The 12,648-nt window shown below is 50.8% G+C and overlaps 1 protein-coding gene across 1 annotated transcript; it reads left to right on the plus strand.

Annotated features, from left to right (window-relative positions):
- The first annotated feature begins 4,430 nt into the window (after positions 1 to 4,430).
- GPR61 (G protein-coupled receptor 61) lies at positions 4,431 to 12,561 on the plus strand. Its single transcript, XM_059137685.1, has 3 exons — positions 4,431 to 4,561; positions 7,449 to 9,695; positions 10,373 to 12,561. Exon 2 carries the CDS (start codon positions 8,064 to 8,066, stop codon positions 9,417 to 9,419), a length of 1,356 nt encoding a protein of 451 aa, XP_058993668.1. The 5' UTR covers positions 4,431 to 4,561; positions 7,449 to 8,063; the 3' UTR covers positions 9,420 to 9,695; positions 10,373 to 12,561.
- The last annotated feature ends 87 nt before the right edge of the window (positions 12,562 to 12,648 follow it).

Here is a 12,648-nt window from a genome sequence, read left to right on the forward strand (position 1 = left end):
GGGAGTTTCCTTCCTTTGTTGGGGGCTTCCCTGTCCTCGTCTTTGCCACCTCCCCAGACTCAGTAAATATAGATCTGGGATTTGAAGCCCAGCTGCTGGACTGTGTGGCTCTGAGAAAGTTACTTAACCTCTCTGAGCCTCGCTTTCCACATTTTTGAATGGAGTGACTAAAATGAACTCAGCAGATTGTCATAAAATTCTGTGAAAGTGCCCAGGACTGTGTGTCCTGGCGGATCTCCCCTTCTAAGTCTGGAAAAGGACAACTGATACAGACGGTTTCACAAGCCACAGGGCCAGTGGTTCATGGTGCCTTGCAAGGGCCCTGGCGGTGGAGTGCGGTGTGGCGAGGGGTAGTCAGATGGTGGGGAAGTTGGCTGGGAAGAAGAGGGAGAAGGGTCTTGCCCAAGGAGTCCCTGACTGTTAGTGAGGAAGAACTCCCCCCCACCATAGACTGATTCACTGTGTAATCAACAAGGACCCTGGAACTCTATAATTTTTCTTTGGGGGTCCAGCATTGAGCTCCAGCTGATGGATGAAGGGGGTGCTGTATGCGGAAGGTTCCCCAGTCTCATAACAGGCCTAGCCTGCACATGCACTGTGGGTGTTCCTGCCACTCTTTTGAGCCTGGTTCATCCAAGGCCCCCAGTTTCTAATCTGGTTGGGAAGGATTTATTTTTGGGTCCCCGTAACCTAGCAATGGGCTCACATGACCAGTGGCAGCTGCAGGCTGAATATACCGTTGGATCTTGGCTCCTGGCAGGGGGTGTAGGCCAGACTGTGGGGGAATAAAGGGAATGGAAAGGCTCTCACCTCTGTTTTCCTCAACAGCCCCCTCAGCCCAGTCCCCACATGTTGGGCGCAGGGGTGGGGGCCTGGGGAGCAGACATGGCTGGTGTTGGCACAGGCTCTCTGGGCAGCCGGAAGCTGCAGTGGGGAGGTCCCAGCTGTGAGCCTGCTGTTGCGTGGGGAAAGCTGGATGTCCATGTGGTTATGTGGGGGTGCAGAGAGGATGTGATGCTGGCATCCTGGGGGGCAAGCCCAGGCTGGGGGAGCAGGCGGTTGAATGGACAATCTGTGTTGTGGGATCTCAGGGACACCCCTGGTGGATGCTGGAATCCCAGCATTCAGCTTCTTCCCTTTGTTCCCTGTTACATTGTTAATATCCCTGGGAAAGAGAACACATTAGCTGCTATCAGTGTGAGCGGATTTATCTGCCTCCTTCCTGAGAACAGGTTTTTTTTTTTTAAAGATTTTATTTATTTATTTGACAGGCAGAGATCACAAGTAGGCAGAGAGGCAGGCAGAGAGAGAGAGAGAGAGAGAGAGAGGAGGAAACAGGCTCCCCGCTGAGCAGAGAGCCCGATGCGGGGCTCAATCCCAGGACCCTGGGATCATGACCTGAGCCGAAGGCAGAGGCCTTAACCCACTGAGCCACCCAGGCGCCCCCTGAGAGCAGGTTTTGATGGAGTCAGAGACAACAGAATAGGGGAGTGGGTGCCACTAAGCAGGTGAGGGGCTCCCAGGAGGATGCTGTGGGTGTGTAAAAGGCATTCGATAGATAGTTACTTAGTAAGTGGATGGATGGATGAGAGAAACTTGGTTAGCTTCCTGATCTCCTCTTGAGGGTGTAGGAAATAGTGGCTGGGGGTGGACGTGACCAGGTCAAGAGGTGTGGATTGGCAAGGGCAGGACAGTGCTGCCCCGAGGAGCAAGTCTGGAATGGAGAAATCAGAACTCAGCCCCAAGGGACGCATCATGATACTGATGAGAGGTGGTGCCATTGCCCCCATGGGACAGGAGTCACTCCAGGGCATGCGTGCTGCTTGCGGGGTGATGGATCTCTAATGTGGGTTGTGGGGCCACCCCAGTTTCTCCACCTCCGTCTTCCCACATCCTCCTTCACGTTAAACTCTGAAGGGAGGGATCACCTGGGTGGACTGGGGATGGAGTGTCAACAGCGGCCCCAAACCCTGACTGAGATCATTTGATGAGATACGGCGTCAGCAATGCCTCCCCAGACGGGGTGCCCCAAAATTAGTATCATCACCATCATCATCATCATCACTGTTATTATTATTTCCTTAAAAGATTTATTTATTTGAGAGCGAGAGCGAGAGCGAGAGAAAACAAGCATAGGGAGGGGTAGAGGGAGAGGAAGAGAGAAAAATCCTCAAGCAGACTCCCCACTGAGCACAGAGCCCCACGGGGCTCTATCCCAGGATTGTGAGATCATGACCTGAGCCAAAAGCAAGAGTTGGATGCTTACCTTACTGAGCCACTTACCCCTGGGCCAGGACAGACAGTTTCCCCTCTCTCCACACTCCCAAGCCAAAATGGCTTCCAGCAACTGAGAGGATGCTCCAGGATCTGTGGCCTCGATGAACCACCTTTCCTAACAGCTCTCTGGGAGGAGCCTCAGGACCTGGAGGCTTGGCTCTCCAGCTACCATGCCCATTGCCTGGCCAGCCAGGGTAAACTGTACTAGCTTCCCCAGGCCTGAAAAGAAGGCTATGTTTATATTGCAGGCTTCATATCCTTATTAATAAGCTGTGTGTGTGTGTGTGTGAAGGAAGTGTTGCCCATTTTAGAGAGAGTAAAACTAAGGTAGATAGAAAAACTAAGGGACAGATGGCCAACTCACCAGCCAAGGCCTTACCACCAACCAATGGAGTAGAGCCCAACTAGAATCAAGGTTTTCTTCCCAATCCAGTGCTCCTCTATAGTGCTCTCTCTCTTTCTATAGTGCTGGTGAGTCTATGTCTGCTCTAGCTCTTTCTCGGTCCTTGGAAGGGGACCATTGGCCGGGCCCCTGCAGGAAGCATATGGGTTCTAATTAGGCTTTATCTGACTCAAGAGGGTTTGACCGATCTCAAGATAATCTTGCCAACATGTCAGCACAGGGGTTAATAAAAACATTTTACTGTCTACAGGTTTACATTTGGTATTTTCATTTGATTTCCCCATACTAAGGTGTATGTTTTGGTTTTGGCTATTTCCTGGAAGGCCAATGGCTACTTCTATGGAATAGGCTTTAGGGTTTCAGCCCAGAGGCTCATGACAGGTCTCCAAAGAGGTCCTGGGGGCATGAAGGAAGGTGTAAATACTTTGGCTTCAAACAGGCCTGGGTCTAAATATTGGCTCTGGCACTTTCTATCTGTGTGATCTGGGGAAAGTCTTTTGGGGGATACTGGTGATCACTGCTTTGCCTCTGGGCTGGTCAGTAGCCTCCCCGCGGTTGACTTGCGGCCGGGGCAGCCACCTTGCCCTTTCTGGGTTTTCTGGGTAAGTCATTGTTCTCATGGTTCTTTGGGTTGGGTCTGGTCTTCCTTCCCTTTTGGAGGCAGAAAGAGTTTGTGGATGGACAAGTCTCAGGGCAGAGGGCTCTGGAGTAGGTATCATACCTGAATTCCTGGCTGAGGCTCATGGTTCTGCTATGCATGGCTTCACCTCTCTGAGTCTCAGAGAGACTCAGATGCTCTGGCCTGTAGGGTATCTTACAGCTCTGCAATGTTAGGCTCCCGTCCTTGGGTGTCAGTCACATAGCTGGGGGAACTGAGGGTTTCATGGTGGGAAGCCATGCCCCTCCACCTCACCCCCAAAGCCTTGTCATGTGGCCTTGGGCCCTCTACAGATAGTGTTCCGCAGCTCAGTCCTGTCCTACAGATCCAGAGTGATCTGAGCCTTCCTGAGTTCCTGGTGCCCGGTCTGTCTTCAGGGAACAGTCTGTGGTGGCAGCACCTGTGGAGGCTCGTGGGGATGTTAGATTCCCCGCCCCCATCTCCATCAGTTCTCACAGTCCACACCAAATAATCATACAATCTAAGAAAACAATAGTAATGTGATTTCTGGGGGACAAAGGCAGGGTTAGGACGAGTCCTTTAGCTCCCCTCCAAGCCTGAATGCTGCTCTTGAACTTGTCCACTGTACACATTTGGCAACTGTCCAAGGAGTCAGCCCCTGGGACCTTAGCCCGAGCCAGGCCTAACCCTAGTACTCTGTGTCTCCACTGACTGGCCTGCTGCAAGAGCATCTTTGTTCTGACGTCACACAAAAGCATACAATGGCAGGGCTGTCAGGAGCCTCAGGATTGTCTAGCCTATATTTTCTTTGGACAGATAAGAAACCAAAGTCAGAAATGGGAAGTGACTTGCCCAGGTTCATACAGCTAGTAAGTGCCAGAGCCAGGACTTAAACCTAGATTTTCTGATCCTAAGTACCTTTTATACTTCATTAGGAGGGCCAGGAAGTTCTCTCCTGACCACAGTCACCTGGCCCCATGAGGGTTTTGACATGCCACTCCAGCACCCCCAGAGACGTTGAGAGTGGTTGGAACCACCCCCGAGCGTCAGCCGCAGGGGCACTGGTGCCTGACTCCTTGTTTCAGTGGCTCCAAGGGGCTGGGTGGGAAGCAGGAGGCCATTAGGACCCAGAAGCTCCCTGAGCATGCCGCTCTGCCGGCTGCCTCTCACTGCTCACTGCAGTGGTTCAGGCTTCAGCAGCCCTGGAGAAGCATCAGCTGAGAGGAGCTATCACATGGGAGCCGGGGAGCTGCTCAGCAAAGGTAGGAGTTGCCGACTAGGCCAGGAATGGGACCAGTCCCAGGGCCTGCTGGGTTGCGCTGAGGTACTCTGCAGGAGGGTAGCTCTGTGTCCCAAGGACCAGCCCACCCTACCTTATGGTGGGCAATTTCGTTGAGGGATGGGCTCCCAGGTATCTCAAAGGCAGTACTGGGGTGTGGGCACCTCTGAAGCCTAGAGATGGGGGTTGATCTCCTGCCAGACGGAGTACCCACATCCTACAGACAGGCAGGGTTCCCCATCTGTCTTACTCCATGTCATAGAAATGGGTCCCCCGCATCCTAGGAACAGGTCCCTTGGTATGTAGGCTGATGGGCAGCTCTGCATCCTGGGTGTGGGCAACTCTACTGGGGAGAGGTGTGGTTGCCCCCTGGAGATCTCCCCTGGCTGAGAAGGGCCATGCTCTTGTCTGAAGGAAGGCCGTGCTCAGGTTCCTGGGATGGAAGCTCTCCGTATTTGGGGAACAGGTGCATGCGAATCCCAATGACACCTCTTTGGCCTTGGGCTGGGCACTTATGCACATCTTGCATCCTGACACAAGGATATTTGTAACTTGACCATGCCCTGGTTAGGGGGCCAGACCTGAGCCCCTGTGGGGGCAATGCCTGCTAGGTACTGGGAGGTCCTGGAGGTAAGGGAGGGCTTGCTGGCAGGAGCAGTGTGAAAGACAAGAGCGTTTGAGAAGGCATGATGATGTGAGCTAGGAGTGGAGTGAGGCTCTCTGGGCTTCCCCCCTGACACCATGATGTACAGTCCTCCCCTCCTTAACCCCCATCCGTCAGTGAGGGAGTGCTGGGGAGGAGGAATGTTGGTCCATCTGTTATGACGGAAATGGGAATCCTGGAATTTAGGAGTCAGGGTAGAGATCCTGGCCAGGCCAAGGGGGCTCTGGAAACGAGAAATGTCCAGTGCTTTCTTGTCTAGGGCTTTATCATGGCTGCACAGTAGCCTCTCCATCTCCACGTGGAAACCATGTCTGCTTCCCTCAGTCTGGGACCCTGGGAGGGCCTAGCTGGCAGACTCTTGATGTCCATGCAGACACAGAGGGCCTTTACTCCTTTAGCTCCCAGGGCCTCAGAGCCACGTCTTCTGGGCCCCATTCCCAGCTGGAAGGGACGAGGAAGCCACAGCATGAAGAGTAAGGGGCAAAGATGCCTCCCCTCCCGTAGCTTTCTGGCTTTTTCCTGGCAGACTGTCTTATGAGCAGCTGATGTCTCCACTTTTGAGCCCTCTCTTCACCTTCTCTGTAGATCCCGAGTCTATGTGGCCATTTTAACTGTGAAACAAGCTTCTTGTTATCCCCAGGGAGAGGCACATCCCTAGGCAATTGTCCAAAGTTAGGGTGGCACCTGGAGACCAGGTTACCCTTTCCAGAGCAGAGTCCCCTGGCTGGCACACAGCTGACCTACTGAGTATGTTTGAAGCTGGTACGAAGGGGCAGGGACTCAACAGACCAGTTTGAATTTGATACAACTCACAAAGCTATATTGAACACCTACTGCACTCATGGCAGGCTTGAAGTTAAATTAGTGCATAGCTAGTGATAATGCCCAAACCCAAGGGTGATTTTAAGGCTGTCACAATGGGGAGGGAACAGGGATGGTCTGCCGCACGTGGTTCACTTTATTGTAGTCAGAGAGGTGTGGGTTTTTAAACCGAGTAACCACCAGGCCCTTGGTGGCCCAGGAACTCAAGAGTCATCAAATGTTGTCTGATATGGGAATCTTGGAGGTCATCCAGTTCAACCTTCCCATTTTTACAGATGAGGATACCATGATCCAGGAAACTTGTGACTTGTCTACAGACAGCCCATCAGACTTGGCATGCCCACAGTTTGCCTCAAATTTGCATACTGTCACATATCATACTGGGAGAAACTGGACTGCAAGAATCGGATATGGAAATGAAAATAATTTTTAATTTCATTATTATTTCAATTATATGCAAACTTAATATGGATAATGAGACACATAGAACATTTGATCTGTCATTTGGTCAGGAGAAATGAGAGATGCTGAAACCCCAGACTTCTTCCCCTCCCTATTCCTTCCAGTTGTCTTCTCTGCTTTATGGTCACCCATTTCCTCCCCACTCTTATCCCTGCCCCCCCAGACACCTACTTCTTCATCCTTGCTTTGGAGTGTGCTAACAGTCCAGGGCCAAGAGGACTCTGGGCCAGGGATCTGCTCCAATGAGCAGAGATATCCAGACCCAGGGAGTAGGAGGTTAGGAGCATTTCCTCTCCCACCTGCAGGAGCACAGTGGCCTTGCGAGGCTGATGAGTGGGTGAAGAAGGGCAGCTTTCAAGTGACCTATGCCCTTCCGGCTTTTGGGGGCAGTGGAGCCTGGACGGCTGACATCCCAGTCTCCTTCCCCAGATGGCAGCTCTTTGTCTTGGGGCTGGTGATATCACAGGAGACTAAAGTACAGTCCTCCCCCCTTTCAGGTGATCTCTTCCCAGTGGTAGTCCCAGAGCACTGACAGACATTTTTAGAGACGGTTCAGATCCAACAACTATTTACTGAATGCCTACTGCATTCCAGCTGCTGTGGAGGGCATGGTCAGGTGGGCTGGAGTACTGATCCTGAAGCCGGAGCTCTTGGGTACATACCCAGACCTTGCCGCCTTTGGAAGTTACTTGACCTCTCTGGGCCTCAGTTTCACCAACTGCAAAATGGGGATGAGAGTAATACCTGCCTCAGAGATTGTGTGAGGATTTGAATGAGCTTATTTACATACAGTGCTTAGAACAGGGTTGGGCATTTGGAAACCACCTTTATAAATGTTAGCGCTTATGGGTGGTATTGTTATGAAGTCTCACAGGATCCTCCAAACAGTCATGAAGTGGCCGTTATTCCCTTCCTTTTACAGATGCCTTCATGAGGAAACTGAAATCCTAAAGAGTCACAGTAATTCCCAGACCTGGGACTGGAAACCGGATCTCATGTCCCTTCTATGCCCCAACAGCTCCTGCCATTCTGAGAGACAAGAAATCAGGAAATTTACATAAGCAACTTGAAAACTGGGGCACTATCCTGAAACTCAGCGGGACCCTAGGAGAGGGAGACAGAGGATTTAGAATCTCTGGATAATAGTCCCTGAGAGAGGAAAAGGGCATGGAGAATAGAGGCAAGGAAAAGAAAAAGGAACCGGCGACCAGTCAGAAGGTGGAGTGCTGAGTGAGTGAGGCTCCGGCATCAATCATGTCTCCTGCTTCTTCCAGGTCACCAAAGGCAGACCAGAGCCAGGAAGCAGAGATGAGCTTCTGAGCCCTCCATTCTATTACATGCACAGCCAGGCCTGGAAGGCTGGCGATTAGAGCCTGTCCAGGAGGCTCCAGCAGGAGGCGCTCTCTCCCCCCATCCCCCCCCACAAAATTGGCAAGCCTGTTAAGCCTGGGCCTGGGCTGGCCATCCCAGGGTCACTGGACTAGGATGGGGGATGGGCCTGTGACAGGAGGTGCCCTGGGTGTCCTCTTTCGGCCCCATGGAGTCCTCTCCCATCCCCCAGTCATCAGGGAACTCTTCCACTCTGGGGAAGGTCCCTCAAACCCCAGGTCCCTCTACTGCCAGTGGGGTCCCAGAGGTGGGGCTGCGGGACGTGGCCTCGGAATCTGTAGCCCTTTTCTTCATGCTCCTGCTGGACTTGATCGCTGTGGCTGGCAATGCTGCTGTGATGGCTGTTATCGCCAAGACACCCGCCCTCCGAAAATTTGTCTTTGTCTTCCACCTCTGCCTGGTGGACCTGCTGGCCGCCCTGACCCTCATGCCCCTGGCCATGCTCTCCAGTTCTGCCCTCTTTGACCATGACCTCTTCGGGGAGGTCGCCTGCCGCCTCTATTTGTTCCTGAGCATATGCTTCGTCAGCCTGGCCATTCTCTCGGTGTCGGCCATCAATGTGGAACGCTACTATTATGTTGTCCATCCCATGCGCTATGAGGTGCGCATGACGCTGGGGCTGGTGGCCTCTGTATTGGTGGGCGTGTGGGTGAAAGCCTTGGCCATGGCTTCTGTGCCAGTGTTGGGAAGGGCCTCCCGGGAGGAGGGAGCTCTCAGCGTCCCCCCAGGCTGCTCACTCCAATGGAGCCGCAGTGCCTACTGCCAGCTTTTCGTGGTGGTCTTTGCTGTCCTTTACTTCCTGTTGCCTCTGCTCCTCATCCTTGTGGTCTACTGCAGCATGTTCCGAGTAGCCCGAGTGGCAGCCATGCAGCACGGACCGCTGCCCACGTGGATGGAGACACCCCGGCAACGCTCTGAGTCTCTCAGCAGCCGCTCCACTATGGTCACCAGCTCGGGGGCCCCCCAGACCACCCCACACCGGACGTTCGGGGGAGGGAAGGCTGCAGTGGTCCTCCTGGCTGTGGGGGGACAGTTCCTGCTCTGTTGGTTGCCCTACTTTTCTTTCCACCTCTACATTGCCCTGAGTGCTCAGCCCATTTCGACTGGGCAGGTGGAGAATGTCGTGACCTGGATAGGCTACTTCTGCTTCACTTCCAACCCGTTCTTTTATGGATGTCTCAACCGGCAGATCCGAGGGGAGCTCAGCAAGCAGTTTGTCTGCTTCTTCAAGCCGGCTCCAGAGGAGGAGCTGAGGCTACCAAGCCGGGAGGGCTCCATTGAAGAGAACTTTCTGCAGTTCCTTCAGGGTACAGGCTGTCCCACGGAGTCCTGGGTTTCCCGACCCCTCCCCAGCCCCAAGCAGGAGACACCTGCTGTGGACTTTCGAATTCCAGGCCAGATAGCTGAAGAGACCTCTGAGTTCCTGGAGCAACAACTCACCAGCGACATCATCATGTCGGACAGCTACCTCCGTCCCGCCCCCTCACCTCGACTGGAATCATGATGGGCTTCTAGCCACTTGGAGGGAGATGGGGCTGGGGCCACTTATAACTGAAGTTATTCAATGAAGTGAATCCCACCTTGTGGGATTACCTATTCCCAGCTAGCAGGGGCTGGGGCTGGGGTCTCTACACACAGCTTTTGCTTAGTGTTTTCTGGGTCAGGAACAATGCCAACAGAGAGGATGAACGTGTGGCAAAAGCCTTGGACATGGCTATGATCCTTGACTACTGGGGGAGGGAACCTGGTGAGATGGTAATGAGAATAAAGGGTCACGAAGGTGAGATGATGCCTTTCAACCAGTGAATTTTCCATGCCTCAGAAGCAGGGAAACTCTCCAAGGGTAGGAGTTGGAGGATATAGAGCAGCAGGCCGGGTTTGGAGTTATCCTGGGAATCCCTTAGGGTATTTCATTTTTCAGTGTAATTGTACAGGGCAGTAATTGTATTCAAGCAAGGTAAGAAAATGACCTGTGTCTTCTCCTTTCCTTGCTAGGTTTAAAAAGAACTAAACGAAGTACAGCTAAGTGTTTCCATTTGAGCTAATGGATCTTTTTCTAGTTTTAGAACTGAGGTTTCCTTAACCAGAGAGGGCCAGCTGGGTATATTCCTTTCCTAAGTTTGGCCAGAAGCAAGGGGAAATAGCAGGCAGGGTACAAAGAGGAGAAGGCAGAAAAGCTGACTGCAGCTCTGTCCCACCCTCTGGGAACAGCCCTTCTGTTCTATTTTGCTGTCTCTCTCCTGCACATGGGAGATCAAGCTTCCAGCTTGATCTCAGCAAAGGCAAGGATACAACAAGATGGCTCTTTATCCTTATTTTTTAGAATGAAGAAGTGGAGAGATTGGGGTTTGGGTGGCTGAAGGTGGGGGTTAGTGTTTGAATTGCTAAGGTGGATGCATACAGAGAAGCCAGAAAATCATCTTGACCAATAATACTGTAAATTTTTTTTCTTCCTAGGATTGGCCTCCTTGATCTCTCTCCTCATGGCAGTGACCCACCTCCAGCCCCCTGGACTATCGGGTACAAGAGACTAAGGTTGGGAATGGGAAGGGTGGGGTTTCCATGGTCCATTAAATGCCTCCTACTCCCATCCATCGCTCTCAAAATTAGCTTCAGTGACAAAGACTTAAGTCTCTCTCCTATCTGCAGCCCTGGGTTGGAGAGAGGGCCTGAGAGTTGGGTTCAGATGTTCACTAATTGAGACTGTAGGAACTTGTTGGTTGGTATCAGTGGTGGTATTTGCAAGGGAAGGGGAATAGTTGCAAACTGGACAGGACACCCATCTGGGACTACTTGTCTATCCACTTCCCTCAGTTGGATCAAGTAACATTCAAGGGTTGAGGCAGGACAAGAGGGTGCTTTGATCTGTATTTGAACAAATTCCTGGCTCACTGAACATTAAAGGGAAGACGGGCTGGTGGGAGTGGGATAGTTTCCCCTTTGAATGGCCAATAAATACTTTTTATTATAAAAAGTTATTCTGATATCAACATTTACTATTTCAGTTCAATTCAGTGCATAATAGTTGAATACCTAGTATTCTCTGGGACCCACACAGTCACTGCCTTTGAGGAGTTCATAGTCTACTTTTATCAGGTACCTTGTATTTTTACAGAGCACTTATATCCGGTAAAGCATTAAAGAATGTTTGAGAAATATATTGGAGAATACATTGGAGCTCAGTCCACTGCAGCAAGATACCTACATGGAAGCTTCCTGTGGATTGTGGAACGTGTGAGGGTTGTAAATGAAATTCTAGCTGCAGAAAAGAATTTATTAAGAAACTGGGCAAACAGCTTTCCCCCTTTAGATGTAGGAGAATTTACAGGTTTCTGTCTTCCTACCACCAAAGTTACTTTAGTCTAGAACCTATTACACTGAAGAAATCCCTTAGATAGTACATCTATCAAGGAGAATCCTTCGTGATTGAAAAACATGCTCTTCTCACTCTCCTCCCTTTTAAGATAAACTCAGAAGGGAGACATCTCACTTGTAGATAAGGGGTTCTCTTCAAACATCAGGGTTCAGCTAGTAGGCCTTAAGCATCGCCAGCAGGTGGCAGTGTGAGTCCAGTGGAAACAGGAAAGGAGCTTGCATGGGGGAGTTGGGGGTGGGGAGAGGGAGTGAGGAGAGGGGAGAACAGGAAACATTGTCTGGCAGCCATTTTGTTAATTTATTTTGTCTTCTCCTTTGCCTTGCCCTCCAGCCCTTCCTTCACATCCATCAAAAAAGAAAATTTTAAGTGCAAGGATATCTCTAACTCAGGCTTGTATTTCCTGACACTGAAATCACTGGTGTTTATTACAGAATTTGACATAGGCTGGTTCATTTGCCACTTATTTTTCCCTGAGTGGATCATGAAGGAAATAAAAATTTCTATTATGTTGACAATTCTCCCAACAGTTTCTGCCATGACCATCTTCCAGTTGTTTTCCAATCACCAGGACCACTTGGTAAAGTTTGCTGTGTAGTTCTTGGCTGTGAAAGCTCTTGCTGGACAAAATCTGACCTCTCTAGTGGGCTCAAGAATCAACAGGTTGAGACATCTGACCCGTCAGTTACTTTTCCTGCACCTGGGTGGTGTTGGGGTAACTTCCAAGCCTAGATGAAAACTTTCTGTTGTCAGGTCTCCCCAGTGGCATGGTAGAAAAGGGCTGAATTTGGAGGCAGACATCTACTTTTCACTGTGTGAACTTGGGAAAGATGCTTAATTTCTCTGAGCCTATTTCTTCATCTGTAAAAACAGGGGTAACATTACCTACCTCACAGGGTTGTTGTGAGGATTAAAAGAGATGACCATGTGGAAGCACCTAGCCATACCTGGCAAATAGGTACTCAATAAATAATTGATTCTACCCTTTCCTCTTGCCCTATTCCCCCACAAGTATTGATTATGGCAAAGCCATCCTTTTTATTCTAACAGTCATTTGGGAATGAGTAGGAGGCTTTTCAAACTTTCAAGAACTGGCATTATGAAGTTATAGTGGATGAAGTTGTTTACGGTGGCTCTCAAGAAATCCCTAATTAATGAATTGTCATAATATAGACCTTTCTGTTTGGACCTTATATGCTAAGGTTTAGATTCTATTAGGGAAATAGTTTGTAATCTCGGGGAACGGTTTGGGGGACAACAAGAGTTCTCTCTGGAATGTATGGTGATAGTATTTGTGCAGCTATTTGGCAGTAAAGGTAATTCACGGCCACTGACATGGGTAGTACCCAGGATTATGAAT

Source organism: Mustela lutreola, chromosome 10, assembly GCF_030435805.1.
Source record: "Mustela lutreola isolate mMusLut2 chromosome 10, mMusLut2.pri, whole genome shotgun sequence".
In the NCBI taxonomy this organism is placed as follows: Eukaryota; Metazoa; Chordata; class Mammalia; order Carnivora; family Mustelidae; genus Mustela; species Mustela lutreola.